The 20,243-nt window shown below is 49.9% G+C and overlaps 1 protein-coding gene across 6 annotated transcripts; it reads right to left on the bottom strand.

Moving 5' to 3' along the window:
• Positions 1-1,056: 1,056 nt before the first annotated feature.
• Positions 1,057-15,014, bottom strand: Tfe3 (transcription factor binding to IGHM enhancer 3). Of its 6 annotated transcripts, none has more exons than XM_075957025.1 (10): positions 14,892-15,014; positions 11,504-11,617; positions 9,629-9,932; positions 8,895-9,140; positions 8,565-8,669; positions 7,017-7,134; positions 5,733-5,789; positions 5,489-5,564; positions 3,748-3,895; positions 1,057-2,819 (listed from the first exon to the last, which is right to left on the bottom strand). In XM_075957025.1, exons 1-10 carry the CDS (start codon positions 14,936-14,938, stop codon positions 2,379-2,381), a joined length of 1,656 nt encoding a protein of 551 aa, XP_075813140.1. In that variant the 5' UTR covers positions 14,939-15,014; the 3' UTR covers positions 1,057-2,378. The 6 variants fall into 6 exon arrangements, with proteins under 6 accessions (XP_075813140.1, XP_075813141.1, XP_075813143.1 ...); XM_075957026.1 differs by lacking the exon at positions 14,892-15,014 and adding an exon at positions 14,498-14,624; XM_075957028.1 differs by lacking the exon at positions 14,892-15,014 and adding an exon at positions 14,498-14,613 and having other exon boundaries at positions 9,629-9,867.
• Positions 15,015-20,243: the final 5,229 nt, after the last annotated feature.

The following is a 20,243-nucleotide window of genomic DNA, read 5'->3' as shown; positions in this document are numbered from 1 at the left end:
TCAGCTATCAGGTTCAGCGGCAAGTGTCTTTACCACTATGCTCAGCCATTATTACCTGTCTATTGGTGTTTTGGGACAAAACCTCACAGCATAGCACAACCTAGCTTGAATTCACAGCCATCCTCCTGCCTCAACCTTGGGAGTGCTGGGCATGCTTCAGCCTCCTAAGCACTGGGTTTACTCTCATGGGAGAGATGGGGTAGCCAGGACTGGCCATCTATAGGGCCCAGTATGGTGGTGATAACTAAGAGCTGAAGCTTGTCTTGGCTATCAATCTGGTTGAAGTGTTGTCAGAAAAATATTCTTCCCAGCTTTGATGTTGCAAGACAGGTATGTAATTACTGTCTTCGGGAGGTGGAGGAGCCAGCACTCGAAGCCAGTTCGAACCACATGAGACATGAAGACATTACATGTGCACTTACCTCCATTTAGGCACCTGAAACCTCAAACTAATGTGTTTCCCTATTTTCCCGTATTTTCTGTTGTTGAGATAGGGACTGTGTAGCCTGGGCTGACCTTAAACTTGCAAACTCTCCTACCCCAACCTCCCAAATGTTGGAATTCCAGGCATGGTGGCAATGCCTGCTCCCTGCACCTTTTTGTCTTTTCCACCATCTTGAATACCTTTGTTGAATACCTCATATACCTTGTCAGTTTCGAAAATGAGCCTGCAAGGAAACATTTGAGTATCTCCCTTTCTCCTTCATCCCCACGCACAGCACTGAGGTTTGGCGCGCTTACAGGCTGCCTGTCTGTAGAAGTTCCTGACTCTCCTCCTGGCTTCTCTGAAAAGCAAATGGAAGCAGCAGCAGCACACAGAGCACCCCCGGGGAAATATATCGGGGAAAGTACAGCACTTTGGCTGCTCAGGGGCCGGCCCTTAAGTGGGTTCATTGCTTTTGCTTGTAGGTGGTTTCCCTCTAGGCTCTCATTCTATCTAAAAATTCTGTTTGGCCCTCTGAAATCTGTTCCGTTTCTTCTAAAATTGTTATTCCACCTAGCCTGCAGGGGCCATGTTCACTGCGCAGTCAAAAACAAGAACAAGAGACTCAATGCCAAAGTTAAAAGCGCATCAAACACGCCTAGACATTATTTATTATATGTCACAAACCTACAGACCCCTCAGTAAACCCTCCTTGGGGCCCGGCCCCAGCAATTTAAAGCTGAAGACCTGGGGTGCAGGTGGCAGGGATGGGGCTAAGTGGGGACTGGCTCTGAAACTGGGGTAGTCCCCAAAGGGAAAACTGTGTGGGAGGGACAGAGGTCAGGGCTGACCCGGCTTCTGAGTAGGAGGGCTCAATAAAAAAAATCCTATAAACAAATGAGGGGTACAATATACTTTTGGTACCCTTCCTCCAGGCCTCTGCTTTTTTGCGGAGACTTTCTCCCTGGGCTAGGAAACAGTCTGGACATGCCCTTTCTTTACCATTTTCTGTAAGTTGGAGAGAAGTAGTATTAGGGTAGTATTCTGGGGTGCCTAGACTGGGTCCACACTAATTTCTATCATCTCCCCAAAGTCCCTTAAGGCAGAAAAGGCAAGATCTCCCCGAGGGGTGAGGATCTAAATCTCACTCTTAATCTAGGTCTAGAAAGTCAAAACCACAAGATTTAAAATCTGTTCCCTCCCCAAGAACAAGGTCGGCACAGAGCTGTCATAGGTCAGGTCCCAGGTTGGTCCTAGGTTAAGGCAGGGAGTTTAGGAACCGTTCCTCCCTGCTGAATGGAATGCTTGCATGGGATGGTGCTAAGGGTCAGGGCTGAGGCTGGGGCCTGTACAGGGAAATTCTCCATACCTGAAATACCTGTGCTGGGCCTTTCCTACAGAAAAGGGGCGCCTGTCAGGGGAACAGGCTGGAACATACCCTTACTTTGGTTCCTTCCCAGAGCAGGGCAGGGGGCAAAAGGAAAAGATAAGGTTGAACCCTCTAGGGGTGGGACACCATCATTTTTATTTTTCTTTCTCCAGTACCAGGAAAAGCTGGCCTGGCAATCCCCAGAGAAGGAATGGAGTAGGATCCTGGCATCTCCTTTCCTTGGGAGACCTGTTTATAAGGGTCCCTAGTGGCCAGGGGCACAACCTTATCCTGGCAGGAGTAGGGCCGGGGAATGGCTGTGATTCTCAGATGAACTGAGCTTTCACAGCGCTTTCCTGCCATCTCCCTCAAAAATACCTGTGCAGGGTGGTTCCTTTGGAAAAGGGGCAGGGCCTCACCTGATTCCTCCTCCTTGCCTATTACAGGGGTGGGGCCTGATTGCAACTCCTCTTCCCCCAGATTTCCTGGACCGGGCAGTCTCACAGGAGGGTAGGGGAAAGGGTCTCATCCAGGCTTGTCCTCCTTCCTTAGGTGGGGAAGTCCAAGGGGAGGAGTAAGGCCTCATCAGGACTCCTCCTCCATGCTGAAGCTGCTGCGACGGCTGCTGGCCTTGGACACAGCCGGGGATACTGAAGAAAGTAGGGGGTCAGAGGCAGCACGCAGTGGGGACAGGGCACCCCCTGACAATCCTCCCACGACCCCCTCCTCCTCCATCAGAATGTCCTCTAGCCCTAGGTGGAAGGGGTCTCCCAGGTCCCCCAAGTGGTCGCTGGGAAAGTGCAGGTCCAGAAGGGCATCCGAGGGTGGTGCTGGAGGCTGCTGCTGAGGCGCACTCTGGACAGGTCCCCCTGACACATGAAATGTGGTCGTGCTCGGTCTGCTCTCCTCCTCAACGTCCAGCTGCTCTGCCTTGAGGCTGTCGGAGACGGAGCTAGTGGCTAGGGAGAGCAGTCCTGGGGTCGGAGGCACTGGCAGACCATGGATCTGGGCCTGCAGTTCTAGCTCCTGCAAAAAGGAAGGAGTGGGTGCAAAATAAGATGGGGTTCAAAGTCCCTCATAGATAGAGGAGTGTACTCATGAAAAGGGCAGGCTACTAGGTTCCAATGCAGCCTCTGAACTCCAGAGTCCCAATCTGTACAATGGTACAATGGCGCGTTATTCCACAGGGCTCTTTCTGTGAATTAAATGTGTTAGAGGGCATACAGCGCTTGTTACAGTACATAAGATACATGCCATGCGCATTAGCAAATATTCATTGCTATTAGTTTTTAATTATTTAGAGAATCTCCCTTTCCTTTTTTTTTCCCCAAACAGGGTCTCACTATGTAGTTCTGGTTGTCATGAAACTTACTATGTAGACCAGGTTGGCATTGAAATCACAGAAATCTGCTTCCTTGGGATTAAATGTGTGCCACCATGCTCAGCTGAGAATCTCCCTATTTACTTATTGAACTCGCTCTGTAGACCAGGCTGCCCTCGAACTCAGAGATCTTCCTGCCTCTGCTTCCCAAGTGCTGGGATTAAAGGTGTGTGCCACCACTACCTAGTCAGATTTATGGGTGGTTAGCCGGCATGTATATGCATCATGTGTATAGTGCTTGTGGAAGCCACAAGAGGGCATCAGATCCCTTGGAACTGGAGTTACAAATTGTTGTGAGCCACCATTAATAATTTTTTTTTAAATCAAGGTCTCACTATACAGCCCTGACCCTTGATCTCACAGATCCACCGGTTTCTGATCTTGAATGGTACAGCATTAAAGGTGTGGCCTACCATTCTAGGTATCCTTATTAGTCTTGTTAATGGTGTTCTAATTACTTATTTCCATATCATTTGAATTGAACTGCCCAAAGGGAAAACTTGCCTGTTCTCTCTCTGCCTCCACCTGCTGGAAGTTCCAGCCACCCTCACCCTTTTATCCCCTCTCCCAAACCTGAATGCGAAGCTGCAAGCTTCGGTTGGCTTGCTCCAAGGATCGCTGCCGGCTCTCCAGGTCTTTGGAGCGCTGCTGTTCCTTCTGTAATTTGCGGATGTAGTCCACAGATGCCTTTAGGATGGTGCCCTTATTCCAGCGCATCTCCCTGTGGGGCCCAAGAGGGAAGAAAGACCGAGTGCTGCATATGAAGTCTCTTAGGGGACTGTACCAGGTAGATGGAGTATCTGACCACATCACAACTTGCGGTAAACCAAACGGTTAGAATGCTTACAAAAACCCCTCTGCTTGCAATCTTCCACTGGTGGTCATTATACCCTAAAACCTGAAAGCCCTCTGTACCATGACCCCTTCTTCCTCCTTTCCCCCACTATAGCCGAGGTTGGCCTCTTAGTGTTCACATGGGAAACGACTCTCATCTCAGACCCTGTACTTGGATACAACCTTCACCCGGAGCACTCTCCGTCCACCATATGGCCCCCTTAATCTTGTCCATCCCTGCTCTTGGCGCTAGGGAAGAACACGGGGCCTTCCACACAGTAGGTAAGCACCGTGCTTAGCTATACACACAGCTCCATGTTCAGGCTCTCTACTCAAGCGTTTGTCAGCTGAGGCCTGCTCAGTCCTATGCTCCTCACACCCTGCTTCGTCTTCCTAACATTCGCCCATCCTCCTTTGGTTGTTTTTAAAAACTTTTACTGAGATCTATTTACTTTATGCGTATGGGTGTTTTGCCTGCATGTGTGTGTGTGCTCCAATAGTGCCTGCCTGTGGCCCATGGAGGCCGGAAAAGGGTATTGGAGCTAGAGTCATGAACACCATCTGGGTGCTGGGAATCAAACCCAGGTCTTCTGGAAAAGTAGCCAATACTCTTAACTGCTGAGTCATCTCTTCAAACCCCACTGTGTTCTTCCTGTTGTTATGAGGCTGACCTCAATCTGTAGATCCCCCTGCCTCAGACTGCCGAGTGTTCGGATGACAGGCCCTGTTCCCTTCTGTTCATTATGTTCCACAGCCCTCATTAGAACATGTGCCATAAATTATACTTGTCTTTTCTTTTTTTGGTTTTACAAGACAGGGTTTCTCTGTGTAACAGCCCTGGCTGTCCTGGAACTCACTCTGTAGACCAGGCTGGCTTCAAACCCAGAGATCCACCTGCCTGTGCCTTCTGAGTGCTGGGATTAATGGCGGGCGCCCGGCAGGGTTGTACTTGTCTTAACTGTCTACATGCTCCAACTAGAGTATCAGATCCAAGAGGACAAGGGTCTCCTTTGTGCCCTCTGGTATGCTCAGAGCCTAGCAAACTACCTGCTACAAAGCAAAGGCCCAATAACTAAATCCTGAGTAAGCAAAAAAAAAGTACTGAATGACTGGAACACTTGTGTTCAGCAGGGTGCAGATAGGACAAACTGACATGCCTGTTTGCAGTCTGAGGGGCTACAGTCCCCCAGCTAAGGCAGAGAGCTCTTTCCAGGGGAGGTATTGTTTTTTTGATGCAGAGTCTCACTCTGTAGACCAGGATAGTCTAGAACTTATTATGTAGCCCAGGCTGGCCTTCAACTCATGGCAATATTCCTGCCCCAGCTTCCCCAGTGCTGGAATTACAGGTATGAGCCTCAGCATCTGGTTTAGAGAACTTTTGTCTGGGCAAGACTACATGGCAGACACCAAGGAACAACTTTCCTGGTCCAGGGTGCTTGTTCCACCTCCCATTGGCCTGGGGTCCCCAGCCCAGACTCACGGATCATTGGACTTGGGGATGAGGGTGCCCAGCTCTTTGATCCTATCGTTAATGTTGAATCGCCTGCGTCGTTCAACTTTCAAGAGAGGGGGAGAAAAAGAAAGAGTAGGAAAGAGTCATCAATGGGTAAAGGAAAGAGAGGAACAGGGGTGCTGGGAGGCTCCCCATGGAAGGTGGCCCTTGAAGCAAGGAGCACGGCAGGGCTGAGTGGCAGGTGGGCAAATGCGCCTGCTCTGGGGCTTACTTAGGTTGTGATTGTCTTTCTTCTGTCGCTCCTTCAAAAGGGCCTTTGCCTCGGTTTCTGGAAGAGAGTGAGGGTGGATATCAGGGCTTCTGGATACAGGAAGCAGAGTCCCTGAAGATGCAGAGGTAGGGGCTAGTGGGAGAGGGACAGAAGGTGTGACTTTTCTTAGAGATGGGGGTCTTGCTTTGTTGTCCAGGCTGGCCTTGAACACCTGACCTAAGCCATTCTCCTTCTCAGTCTCCAAATTAGCTGCAACTAGAGTTTGGCACAGAGCCAGACTTGGAGGGATTTTTTAAAAAGTAGATTTATTTTTATTTTCTGTATATGGGTGCTTTGCCTTCACACATGAGTGATACCACATGCATGCCTGGGACCCAAAGATGTCAGAAGAGGGCTCTGAATCCACTGGAACTGAGTCACAGATAGTTATGAGCAGTCATGAGAATCAAACCCAGGTCCGCTGCAAGAGCAGCCAGTGCTCTTAACTGACCCGCTGACCCTGACGTCAACAATGATGATGATGATGAATGACAACTTCAACAACTTCAATTTCTTCTTGTAATTCTTCTTCTCCTCTTCTTCCTTCTTTTCTTTTCTTCTTTCTTCTTCTCCTCCTCTGTCTCAATATATAGCTCATAGTGGCCTTAAACCTTCCACGTGCTGGGACCATGATCATGCACCACCACACCTGTTGACTGCTTTCAAAGATGTCTTGAGCCAGGCATGCTAGTCCGTGCCTATAATCCCAGCATTGTGAAGGAGAGACAGGAAGATCGCTCCAAGTTCAATGCCAGCCTGGGCTATATAGGGAGTTCCAGAACTGGGCATTTGGGCATAGCTCTGTAATTTCAGCACTCAGGAGGCTGAGGCAAAAGGGCTGTTGGAAATCTGAGGTCAGCCTAGGCTACAGAGTGAAACTGTGTCTCAAAAAAATAAACAAAATGCCTCTCTTTGCTAGTTTTTTTTTTTAATGAAAGCATTGTGGCACAGGCCTTCTGTTGCACCCAAGAGGAAGTCAGAGAAAATGGGGTGAAAGTAGGACCAAGAGTCACATGAGGGGAAAAAAAGGGGGGGGGAGCAGTTGGCTTTGTTTCTCTCCTCTGTGATACTTCGGATGGAATCTAAGGTCTTCAGATACTAAGCTACCCTCCGAGCCCCAGCCTCAACCTGTTTCTGAAAAGCTCAAACCCTCTCCCTAGAGTCAGGTCTAGCTCCAGACCTGGCAGTGACAGGGTTTGACTCAAGGGACAGGGTGGGGTATAGGGCCAAGACCCTAGCACTTACCAGAGATCTCCCGTTTGATATTAGGCAGCTCGGCTGGACAAGAGTTGCTGACAGTGATGGCCGGCGTGGCCACTCCTTGGCTGCTGTACACATCAAGCAGATTCCCTGACACAGGCAGCTGCGGACACCAAAGGCACAGCACAGCCTCCTCAAACTCGGGCTCCTGACCCTCACATATTAAAAGCCAGAGCCCTCTAATGCAAGGATCGGGGATTCCAGGGGACCCCTTTTCCTTCAGGGAAGTGTTACATGATACTTAACAGCAGGAACAGAAACAGGTGAACTTACTCTGGTTTGTACGGGTTGGGGTCCACCCACCCAGCCCCTCAAATGCCTCAGTGGTCTTTCTGAAGCCCTTCTCCAAAACAACTCTCGGGCTGGCTCTGAGAAGAAAAATGCTGGAAAATCCCAACTCTCAGGTCTGTCAGTTCTGGTCTGACATTCCAGGCCGTTAGCTGCTTCCAGCACAGCATTCCAAGCCAGCATTCTTGGAACACTCCAACTCAAGTCTTTTCAGACCTTGGTAAATTATCATGGCAACATGCCACCCAGAATCTGGCTTTCTGGAGAGTTCCAGCTGAATCCCCAGCTTTAAGTGTGATCACTATTTTAAAAACCATAAGCTCCTACTGGTCCACCCCCACATTCTGATACCTCAGGTGGTCTAGTCTATTTCACAGCTAGTGCAGCTTTTATACCAACCTAGTTTTTGCCTCTCTCTTATACTATGCTAGATACAGTCTGGTGCAACGCACTTGTATAGAAGTGGATCTAGCCCTAGCCCTTGGTCAGCTGTCACATACTGAAACCCCTTTGAGGCTTTCAGATCTGCCTCATAACCTCTAGCTGTGTCCGAAACAGTGAGAAGTTAGGATAAAAGTAGAACTTTGTGTGTGTGTGGTACTGAGGACAGAACCTAGGACCTCATCACAGGCTAGGCAAGCACTCCTCCACTCGGCTGCGTCCCCAGCCCCAGAGCATTATCATTTCTATATAAGGTGCTAGGCTCCTGGTAAGTTGGGAAAAGCCATGAGATTAACTTGTCAAGGCATGCTCTAGAATCAGATTGTTATAATGGTAGCTCTCTCGCTCTGGAAAGTTTTATCCATTTACGAGGACCCAGCCTCTTGGCCCAATTCATCACAAGGGACTTGGTACACTCCAAATAGTAGTACAATGTCCAAACACTTGTTATAACCCAAGCCTTTGGTTCCGATTACTACACGGTAGTACCGGAATCCCTTGGGACACTCAAACTGCTACATGATTCCCACTTGTTGGTACTCAGCCCAAGTGCCCAGGTAATAGTATGTGTATAAACTCTCCATACTGTATGTCTAAGTCTACCAGGGCCACCTCTCCATGAAGTCCAACAAAGGCCCAAGGGCAGTGGTGGGTCTAAGCCCCATTCTCAATTTAAGGCCTCTCTCTCAATCTTAGAATAATGCATGGCAAGGGTCACTCATATACACACAGCCAGTGCGGGTGTGGTCTTAGTGACAGAAGAATGCCACAGTTGTCAGACCACCTCCCTTTGTAGGGCCTCACCGTGCTGGGGAGCTGCAGCCCTGCAGTGCCTCCGGGAAGATAGCTGAGCATCTCATCGTTGTAACTGGACTCTAGGCTGATGATCTCATCAATGACATCATCAATCTGGGGGAAGAAGTAAATACTGTACAGGGTTAAAAGAACTGGGAGGGGAGGCTGGGGGTGGCAGTAGCTTAATGGTAGAGTGCTGGCCTGGCGTGTGCAAGGCCCTGGGTTCTGTTCCCAACACCCAGCATTCACACACACACACCACCACCACCACCACCACCAACAACAACAACAACACAACTGGACGAAGGGCATAAGGGAAGGTTACCGACAGACTCTTACCTCCTTCTCTGAGCTGGACCCAATGGTGAGCAGTGCCATGGGGCTGTTAGGAGCACTGCCTGTAGGGCCAGTGGCATGGGCAGTTTCAGGGGCAGGAAGCGCCTGGGCACTGGTAGGCCCTGGTGGTGGGGTGAGGGCCTGGGAAGCCAGCTTGGGCCCAAGTGTGGTAGACAAGTACTGTTTCACCTGCTGCCGGCGAGCTTGCTGCAGATGGTAGCGGGTGGGGTTCTCCAGGTGGGTCTGAACCTGTGAAATAAAAGGCGAGGAGGCACAAAAGAGAAATAACTGAGCCCCAGCCTGACCCCATAACTCAACGAATTTTAGGCTCATGTGAGCCTAAGACTGGAGAACATCTCAAAAATATTAGTGAATCTGCCAAGACCCTAAACTTTTCCCAGAAATCCTTGAAAACATCCATCTCTCCAAGTTAATAAGTTCTCTCAAGTTTCTAGTTCACGCTGTCAGAGTCCTCAGAGTTCCCTGCTAAGTGATACCACCCAATAGAACAGAGACTCTCCCACACATGGCTTTCCTACATATCCTCACGAGTCCAGAAGAAAACCTAAGAGATCATCAGCACACTGGCACAAGGGCCGATCCCTTAGACACTATCATGACCTGTCCTTAGAACCACATGGACGCTGTCCAAAAGTCACCTGGACCCCAGGCCACCCCTTAGCTCCTAGGACTGCTTCTTAGTCACTAACTCCCAGAGCTTCTGAATCTGTCCTTACCTTGAGCACCTCCCTGGGCACCTGAGCAGGGGGTGGACGACCCAATGTGTGGCCACCAGCGGACACACCAATCACAGAGATGGCTGGGGAGGCAGGTGCAGGATTGGGGAAGGGAGCAGCTGCTGCCTGTTCCCGCCGCTCACGCCTCTCCTGCTCCTGGGCCTGGGCCCGCATCAGCTGCTGACGCAGCAAGACCCGAGATGAAGATGATGATGACATGGCAGGGGTCCTGGAGCCCCCTGCAGAAGACGATGCAGACAGTGTAGCTGGGGTGGTTGCTGTGGCCTGCAGTGATATTGGGAGGCTGCGAAATGGGAAATATGGGGTCACAGGTAAGCTAGAAGTCTCTTTTCAAGCCTAAGGGTCAGTCTGTGCTGGACTAGATCGAGAAACTGTCTTGTTCTGTGTTCCCAGACTACAATGTGTGGGTAGGAAACATAGGTACCAGGCCTGGATGTGGGCCTCAGGAGACGCTGGAACCAGACAAAGCTCCATCACTCAGAGGTCACAGTCTGACCATTTGTTTCAGGGGAAATAAGTCTTAATGGTGAAACCTCAGTTGGAGCAGGTTCACAGAGTAAGTGCAGAAGTTGGGCTCTAAGAAAAGGAGTATCTTGGGAGGCAGAGGCAGGTGGATCTCTGTGAGTTCAAGGCCAGCCTAGTCTGGTCTACAGCCAGGACAGCTAGGGCTACACAGAAAAAAAAAATCCTGTTTTTTTTTTTTTAAAAGTTTCACCCGGCAGTGGTGGTGCATGCCTTTAATCCCAGCACTCGGAAGGCAGAGGCAGGTGGATCTCTGTGACTTCGAGGCCAGCCTGGTCTACAGAGTGAGTTCCAGGACAGCCAGGACTACTATAATAGAGAAACCCTGTCTCGAAAAACAAACAAACAAAAAAATTGGGGGCTGGAGAGATGGCTCAGTGGTTAAGAGCACTGGATGCTCATTTAAAGGACCCAGGTTCAATTCCCAGCATTCACATGGCAGCTCACAGTTATCTGTAACTTCAGTTACAGGAGGACTAACACACTCACATAGATATATATGCAGGCAACATATCAGTGCACAAAAAATAAAAATAAAATCATTAAAAAAAGTTTTAGTTTGAGCACTTGGGAGACAGAGGCAGGCGGATCTCTGTGAGTTCGAGACCAGCCTGGTCTACAAGAGCTAGTTCCAGGACAGGCTCCAAAGCCACAGAGAAACCCTGTCTCGAAAAACCAAAAAAAAAAAAAAAAGAATAGGAGTTTCTCTTACTAAAAGGTGGTGAGCTCACGTGGATCTGAAGCTGGAGTGAAGTGGGAACACGAGAGTTGCTAAGCCTCATCTGGAGCTCCTAGAAGTGGGCAGCAGGCTCCAGGGCCCCAGACTCCACTTCCTCCCTGACCAGGCAGGGTTCTGCTGCCAGGAGCCAGTTAGTTTTGAAAATCTCAGAGGTTTCACAATCCTCTCTTCCTGCCCCTCTTCCAGGTCCCCTCCCCTCTCTAAGCGCCCCGGCCGATGACTCAGCACATTTGGTCTTCCACCCACTAGCTTGGAAGCTCCAGGGCTGGGGGGGTGGGCTTGCCAGGTGTGCGGAGGGCTGAACAGGGGCTGCACAGCCCTACCCCCTGGAGGGCGGGAGCTTAGGAAGGCCACGCCCATCCACGCAGCCAGGCCTGCGAGAATTCCGAGTAGGGAAAACAAGGTAGGGCAGGGTGAGGGCAGGCCAGAGACGTGCTGGCTTGCCCACCTGCTCTCCACCTTCGGGCCTCCAATCCCATCACAGGGAAAATACAGGCTGCTGAGAAGGGGAGAATGGGTTGGGTGGGCTCAGAGGGCCCTTGCCCTTCAAGTGGGGAGGGGGACGGGGGAAGGGTCAGTTAAGCCAGGCCTACCTGGAGCGGAGGGGTAGGGGTTGGCTTTTGAGCTCGTAGAAGCTGTCTGGGTCAAGGATGTTTTCTAATTCGATGTCAGCAACAATCCCGGATTCCGGAAGCAAAGAATTGAAGCTGAGGGTGGAGGGAAGGAAGGAGCGGTGGTCAGTGACTGCTGGGAGCACTAATGCCCTCCCCTCCCCAGACCCTGAGGCGGGCGGGCTCCCACACACAAGTCCCATATCCTTTCCCTCTTCCCACTCCTCACTGCTACCCACAGGCCCTTAAGGGTCAGAACAATAAGAAAGCTTGGATCCCAACTCCCTCGCTCCAACAACCACAACCTGGGTTTAAGAGGGGGAATCAAGAGGACTTTGGGAATGACAATTCACTTGGTAGAAGGACTCCAGGCTTTGCATTCAGAGTTCTCCCAGCCCCCACACCCCCTACTGTTTTGCCGACAGCTGAATGTGAACCCAAGTCTATATACAGGCACACAGAGCAAGTATGGGCACCCCTCAGGCTGAGAGTCCATTGTAACACAAACTGAATGCATCACAAAGAGCACTGGGCTCCCTCATTTACTTTGCAGCAGGAGCTACCACTCTGCAAAGGAATTCCAGCCTCAGCCAGAGTTCATAGGCTGCTGATACCCATCCAAATAAAAGGACTGAATGAGGAAAGGCTCCCCTCACTCCGCCGGCGAGCATCTTCAAAGAGCGAGTCTGAGTGCAGGATCCGCCTGGCCACAGGAGCATCATTCTTAGCTAAGAAGAAACTGCCCTGTCTCCTCCTACTTTTTAGATAGATCAAAACACACACCCGTTTTCAGTATCAACAATCCACCGCCACACAAAACAAACCTTATCTCAGATGAAGGAAGGAGGCTGAGGTCAGCCTAGACTATATGGAGAGGCTTCCTCTCAAATTATAAAGAAAAAGACACAGGAGCTGGAGTTTGCTTAGCATATAAGAGCCCTGGCTTCCACTCACAGCACAACATCACTCCTATTTAACTGTGCCCAGCACTGTGACGGTCTCGGCTGTCAGAAGGAATCGAAGATGGTTCTGCTCAGGCCTCCCTGCTGGGTATAAAGAGGACCCTAGTGTCCAGGCCCAAGACACATAGAGGGTGAATATGTATCCTTGTTGGAAGTGTACAGCCCAGTGGTACAGCACTTGCCCACCAAGTGTGGGGCTCTCGGTTCCACCCACCGCATCCCCAAATAATATTCACCCTTGAGTTTAGTCAAGTTTGGAATCCTGAAAGATTGTGACTTCGGTTGGTAAGAAGTCTCTCCCGTCTACCAATGGTTTTCTTCCCCTCCTTGCCCACAGATGGGGCTCTAAAACCACCCAGGAAGTTGGGAAGAGGAAGCCGGGAGAGTAGCTGAGTTCAGCACAACCCCGGGCAGAAAGGTGGCGGCCCCCTCCCACACTCCCACACCACTGCACATAAATTGGGGAAAAATGGGGACTGGAGAGGCAAGGTTGTGGCCAAGGAAGAGCTGGAGTTTTCAAAGCAAGGCTGATGGAAGAGGATGAGAAGAGGAGAGACGGAGGACCCACCCAGCCAGGGATGGTGCAATCGGTACTCACTCCAGCTCTAGAGACTGATTCAAGATTACACCCGGGAACTGAGAGACAGGCTGGGAGGGCGAAATAAAAGGAAGAGGGGGTGTGTGGGTAGGGAGTGGGCAGGGCTGGCTGAGAGGCTAGGGTGAGTGGCAGCAGAAACAAGACCCTCCTCTGGGTTCCCAAATAAGGTTTGCGGCCTCCCCCACTCCTATGGCTAAGAGTGAACTATCTATCCCGTCTGCCGGCCGCCCCGCATTTCAGCTCACACTCAAGACGCAAGAGGGGCTTCCACTAACCCGGCATTTCTAGACAGACTCCGCGGACGGGGGGGGGGGGCGCAGAAGGAAAAGGACGGGCCCATCAAGTTGCTCCGCTCGGTTATTCTCTCTCTCTCTCTCTCTCTCTCTCTCTCTCTCTCTCTCTCTCTCTCTCACACACACACACACACACACACACAGAGACACACCCGGCGTATCTGAGACTGCCCCCTAACCCCCCTCCACATTTGTTATCCCCCAAACACAGCGCCGGCGGCTACCGGCAGTCACTAAGTGCCCCAAACAGCACCTCTGCCTCCCAGGATCCTTTCTCTCACACTAAAGGAAAAAGATTATAGGATTTCCTTAAAATCGGTGCCTCGCCTAACAGTGCGCCCTCCAATTCATCCCTCTGCGACCGACTCAACAATTCCAAATTCAGCTTCTAACCAGTTTCCCAAGTTCAGCTACCTTGGACCAGTTTCTGTATACTCCACAATGTGCCCCGCTAGACACGGGGAAGAGCCCCCCAAATCTGACCCTGCCCTCCTCAGCAGACTCACTACTCTTTTAAGCCTTAGTCTAAGTGGGTCGGTACTAGATTTCTGAGGTGCCCACCCAAGATGGGCACCCCGACGTCCTTCAAGCCTAAGCCAAGAGTCTCCAACCCCAGTCCGGGGTCCCCCAATGTTCTGAGGTGAGTACCCAGGGAACCTCAGTTGTCACTCCCGGCCCCAGGTGGCCCCGCACCTGAGCAGCTGGGCCGAGTCGGTTGGCCTGCGCTCTTCCAAAAGCACGAACACGGCTCGAGGGCCCTCCGCGCTGGCCTCTACGCCGTCCCGAGCTGACTCGGCTGCATGAGACATGACGCCCGGCCCCGGGCGAGCCCTGCCAGGCCGGTTGGGCCTTGGCCCGGTCCCCCTAACAAAATAAGAGTCCCCCTCCCCCCGCTCGCCACTGCCTCCTCCGTTAAGCCATGGAGCTAGCTCTGCGCGGGCGGGCGGCGTCGGGAAGATGGGATGGGCCGTGAGTCATCACCCGCCCTGAACGGACCGACACCCCCCAATCTAACCCCGAACGACCGCTCGCCTCCCCCTCGTCCTCTTCCCCCTCCTCCCAGGACTGGGGAAACTCCACAGGAAGTGACCGCACGGGGCATGGAAGTCTAGTAGGGCCATACCTCCTGAGCAAGGCAGCCAATTGCTACCAGAAGATTCGAGGGTCCGCCTTAAACCACGACTTCGAGGCGTAGGGAACACCGGGTTTGCGCCGCCCTTCGGAGAAGGGAGCCCTTAGGCCACGCCCTCGGCGGCGGAAGCAAATAGGCGAGGAGAGATTTGGTCGAGCCACGCCTTCCTCTTTGCGTAGCTTCCTGAGCCACACCCCTCTTCTCAAATTATCCCCACGTTCCTTACACCCCCCCATCCCCAACCCCCATCCCCAGCAAGCTATTCAACTGAGTCTTGGGTTTTCTGCGCCTGCGTGGAAAGTCTGCAAGCCAAGCTTTTAGCGGAACCGCGCGCCGGCTCTCTTAGCCCAGGGTCATCCCAGACCGCACTCCAACCTTTTTGTACCTGTGTCTTCTCAAGCCACTATATAACCGAGGCAGGAGCAACAACATTCCTTGAAGATGGTGCTGAAACCATTCCCTTTCGGTGCCGGCGATCCCGCCACGGAACTGGTCTTCCTGAGAGAGCTCTGCCTGTTTTGTTATCTAAAGTGTTTATTGTACTATGATCATTGTACTACGCAATAGATGGTTAATGAATCTTTTGACAGATGGATGAATGAATGGACGGATGTTAATTAGATCTGGTTTCCAGTGAATGACTTCTGCTCCACTCTGTGCCTACACTTTCCTGCTCAGTCAGTTGGGGGTCACAATGTCTGTTGGCAGACTTATGAGGATTAGAGAGAAATAATGTGAAAGGGCTAGCCCGCTGTTTTACATAAAATAAGTTCCCCAAAATTAGTTGATTTGCTCACTTGTTCACTTATCCAGCATTTAGGAGATGCCTGTGTGTAGCAGATAAATGCAGGGTGGCGTGGACACAGCGGTCCCATCCATAACCTTCAGTTACACAAAACAAGCCCACCACTTCCCCTTACTGCTTCCCAGCACTCCAAGACCATCAGTTGACTCCCCCTAAAGTGGGTGTGCAAGTATGGTGGGACTAGTCTGTAATCACAGTACCAGGGAAATGAAAGCCAGGAGAATCCGATGTTCAAGATCACCCTTAGCTACACTGTCAGCGGCAAAACGGGCCAAGATACACGCAATCCTGTCTCCAAGAAAAAGACTGGAAAGTTCACTGGACTCAAAATTTGTGACACTGGTCATCATAGTTCCCAAATGCCTCCCTTGCTTTACAAACTTGTGCATTTCTTTCTACAGAAAAAAAATTAGAGTCTTAAATTGTTTTTGAAAATGTTCTGTTTTGTTTTGTTTGAGACAGGATCCATTTTGTAACCCTAGCTGGCCTGGAACTTGTTCTGTAAAGCACATTGGCCTTGAATTAACAGAAATCTGCTCGCTTCCTACTCCTCAGCGCTGTTTAGGCCTCTGTACGGGCCTGCCCTTAGGGGCCTGACAGCTGCAGCCATTAAGAGCACTTCCTATGTACATTTGCTACATCCCCCCCCCCCTTTTAAAAAGGTGGGCCTTACCCACCTCCCACGTCTTTCTCTCTCTCTTTCCCTCCCATTCTCCCCCCACTTCCATCGCTCTTGTCGCCAGGGACAAATCTCTGCCCTGCTCTCTCTTCTTCCTATATGCCTCTCATGCGAGCCTTATTGCATGGTGTGACATCTCTTTGCAGCGTTTTGGTTTGGTTTGGTTTGCTTTGGTTTTTTTTTTTTTTTTTTTTTTGGTTTTTCGAGACAGAGTTTCGCTGTGGCTTTGGAGCCTGTCCTGGAACTAGCTCTTGTAGACCAGGCTGGTCTCGAACTCACAGAGATCCGCCTGCCTCTGCCTCCCAAGTGCTGGGATTAAAGGCGTGCGCCACCACCGCCCGGCTTTGCTTTGGTTTTTCAAGACAGGGTTTCTCTGAAGCTTTGGAGCCTGTCCTGGAACTAGCTCTTATAGACCAGGGTGGCCTCAAACTCACAGAGATCTGCCTGCCTCTGCTTCCCGAGTACATGCGCCACCATCGCCCGGCTTTAGCGGCGTTTTTAAAAATTACAACAGCAACTGCCACCACTACTACAGGCTACTCTTATTTATTTGTTTGTTTGTTTTTCAAGACAGGGTTTCTTAGTAGCTTTGAAGCCTGTCCTGGAACTAGCTCTTGTAGACCAGGGTGGCCTCGAATTCACAAAGATCCGCCTGCCTCTGCCTCCCAGAGTACTGGGATTAAATTAGGCATGTGCCACCACCGCCCGGCTCTTTTTATAATATGTATTTATTTAGGGTATGTGTGTGGCTACATGTATATATGTGAACCATGTACGTGCAAAAGCCTATGGAGGTCAGAAGAGGGCACTATGCCCTGAAACTGGAATTTTCGATTTTTTGAGACAGGATATCTTTGTGCATCCTTGACTGTCCTAGAATTAGCTCTGTAGAGCAGACTGGCCTAGAACTCACAGAGAAAACTACAATGTGGTCTGGCAGTGGTGGCACACACCTTTAATCTCAGCACCCGGGAGGCAGAGGCAGGCACAGAGGCAGGCAGATCTCTGTGAGTTTAAGGCCAGCTTAGACTACAGAGTGAGTTCCAGGATGGCCAGGGCTACACAGAAAAACCCTGTCTTGAAAAAAAAAAGAAAGGAAGGAAGGAAGGAAGGAAGGAAGGAAGGAAGGAAGGAAAAAAGAAAGGTACAGCCTGATCCAGAAGAGGCGATGCATTCCTATGGCCCCAATTGTTCAGGAGGCTGAGACAAAAGGATTACTTGAGGTCAAGAGTATGGGTCTAAACTAAGCAACATAGTCAATACTTCATCTCAAAAATAAATAAGCATTCCAGGACAGCTAGGACAGAGAACTGTCTCAAGATAGACAGATAGATAGATAGATAGATAGATAGATAGATAGATAGATAGATAGATAGATAGACAGACAAAGAAGCAAGCTGGATGTGGTGGTGCACGCTAAACCCAGCACTCAGGAGGCAGAGGCACATGGATCTCTGTGAGTTCTAGGCCAGTCTGGTTGGTCTACAGAGTGAGTTCCAGGACAGCAAAGCCAATGTAGAAAGACCCTAAGACCCTGTCTCAAAAAACCAAGAAGGCAAACAAAACAAAACAAGACATGGGCTGATAAAAACATGCAACAAGCTGGATGTGGTGACACATGCCTTTAATTCCAGCATTTGGGATGCAGAGGCAGGTGGTTCTCTGTGAGTTCAAGGCCAGTCTGGTCTACAGAGCAAGTTCCAGGAGAGCCAGAACTACACAGAGAAACCCTGTCTCAAAAAATAAAAAAGAGGGCTGGAGAGATGGCTCAGAGGTTAAGAGCATTGCCTGCTCTTCCAAAGGTCCTGAGTTCAATTCCCAGCAACCACATGGTGGCTCACAACCATCTGTAATGAGGTCTGGTGCCCTCTTCTGGCCTGCAGGCACACACAGACAGAATATTGTATACATAATAAATAAATAAATATAAAAAAATAAAAAAAAATAAAAGAGAGAGAGAGCAAGGGAGAGAAAGAGAGAAAAGAAAAACAACAGTGTGCAAAACTTTCAACAGACAGAAACCAACTATTTACAGTTAATTATTGTCACCTATACCCTGACGTTACAAGCACCAGCTTCATATACCTATCTTAGATGTTGCCATGACAAGTGCTTTCCTAAGGCATACCTTGCACAACACACCTACATCTTTCTCGATTTCTTTCTTTCTTTTGTTTTGCGAGACAGGGTTTCTCTGTGGTTTTGGAGCCTGTCCTGGAACTAGCTCTGTAGACCAGGCTGGTCTTGAACCCACAGAGATCTGCCTGCCTCTGCCTCCCGAGTGCTGGGATTAAAGGCGTGCGCCACCATCGCCCAGCCCCTTTCTCAGTGTTTTAATCCTCTCACCCTCAACTTCCTCGACAGTCACTGTCCTCTTTCCCCTCTGATGTAAGAGGGGTTTCATAGTGAGATGAACTTGGGCCCAGTGAAAGGGAGATGTGGAGGGCAGAGGGAGGATAATTGATGGGTAAGACTGAAGGTGTTTAGGGGTACATAAACCTCGTGATCAGGGGTAGGGAAGGGTGAAGCTGAGGACTCTGGTGGGCTACCGTGTAACTGAATGAGTGTGTAAAGGCTAGGCAAAGGACTGCTGAGGCAGTTTCAGAATGAGTTGGGAACTCATGGGGGCAGATTAGAAATATAGTTGGGAGACCAGAACACGCCATGATGATAGTAGCTATTTATGGTAGAGTTGTAAGATAATTGGAGTATATATAGTATAGCATCCACCTTCCCAAAGTTACCCTGTCCTAACCCATGAATGGTTCTCTTTTTTTATTTCCTTCCTTCATTTCTTTTTCTTTTCTTCCTTCCTTTTTTCCTTTCTTCCTTCCTTTCTTTCTTTATTTCTTTATTTCTTGAGATGGGATCTCACTATGTATACCTGGCTGGACTGGAATTTGCTAAGAAGAAAGACTACGAGGCTGGCCTTGAACTCATAAGAGATCAGCCGCCTCTGCCTTTCTGGTGTACAGGATTAGAGGTGTGTGCCATTACTCTGCACCTTTTGAAAAAACATTTTTTTTATTATTGTGTGTGTGTTGTTGAATATGTTTGTGTCTGCATCATTTAGAGATCAGAGGATAACTTGAAGGAGTCAGTTCTCTCTTACCTTTATGTGGGTCTGGGCCATTGAAATCAGGTCTTCAGGCTTGGTGGCAATAGCTGTTATGCACTGAGCCACCCCATTGGCCCTCATGAACGTTATATAACAAATATGAGAGACAGAGAGAGCAAGAGAAAGGGAGAGAGAGAGAATATGAAAGCTAGACCAAGGAGTGGGTATGAGAGCTTCAGAAGGACATTGCAGATGTAACTAAATCAGGGGGTTATTTTGTTTTGTTTATTTAAGACACGGTCTTAGCTTTGGTTGGAACTCTCTGTGTAAACTAGGCTGGCATCAAACTCACAGAAGTCCACTTACCTCTGCCTCCCAAATCCTGGGATTGAAGGTGTGCACTCTCACTGCTGGCTTAGAAAAATCAGGGTCAGCTAGGCAGTGGTGGCGCATGCCTTTAATCCCAGCACTCAGGAGGCAGAGGCATGCGGACCTCTGTGAGTTCGAGGCTAGACCAGACTACAGTGTGAGTTCCAGGACAGCTAGGAATGTTACACAGAGAAACTCCTCTCGAAAAATTAAAATTAAAAAAAATTAACAAAAGAAAGAAAGGGGGCTGGAGAGAGGGCTCAGCGGTTAAGAGCACTGGTTGCAATTCCAAAGGTCCTGAGTTCAATTCCCACATGGTGGCTCACAACCATCTGTATTGAGATATGGTGCCCTCTTCTGGCCTGCAGGGACATATGCAGACAGACCCACTGTATACTTAATAAATAAATAAATCAAGAAAGAAAGGAAGGAAGGAAGGAAGGGAGGAAGGAAGGAAGGGGAAGGGAAGGGAAGGGAAAGGAAGGGAAAGAAAGAAAGAAAGAGAGAGAGAGAGAGAGAGAGAGAGAGAGAGAGAGAGAAAGAAAGAAAGTAAGTAAGTCAGGGTCTTGCTATGTTACTAGGGCTGTTTAAAACTTCTGTGTCTATGCTGGGCGATGGTGTCTCCCAGCACTCGGGAGGCAGAGGCAGGCAGATCTCTGTGAGTTCAAGGCCAGCCTGGTCTACAAGAGCTAGTTCCAGGACACGCTTCAAAACTACAGAGAGACCCTGTCTCAGAAAAAACAACAACAGCAGCACTTCTGTGCCTAAGTGATCTATAACATTAATCTCGCGAGTAGTCAGGATTACAGGCATGCATAAGCATTGT

Source organism: Microtus pennsylvanicus, chromosome X (genome assembly GCF_037038515.1).
Source record: "Microtus pennsylvanicus isolate mMicPen1 chromosome X, mMicPen1.hap1, whole genome shotgun sequence".
In the NCBI taxonomy this organism is placed as follows: Eukaryota; Metazoa; Chordata; class Mammalia; order Rodentia; family Cricetidae; genus Microtus; species Microtus pennsylvanicus.
This window is presented reverse-complemented; position numbering and strand designations above follow the sequence as displayed.

Coding starts and splice junctions, on each gene's coding strand:
- Tfe3 (XM_075957024.1), bottom strand. CDS start 14,183: ATGTCTCATGCAGCCGAGTCAGCTCGGGACGGCGTAGAGGCCAGCGCG. Junction 9,933..11,503: donor CCCCTACCCCTCCGCTCCAG/GTAGGCCTGGCT, acceptor CCCATTTCGCAG/CCTCCCAATATCACTGCAGG. Junction 3,896..5,488: donor ATCCCCAAGTCCAATGATCC/GTGAGTCTGGGC, acceptor TGGGCCCCACAG/GGAGATGCGCTGGAATAAGG.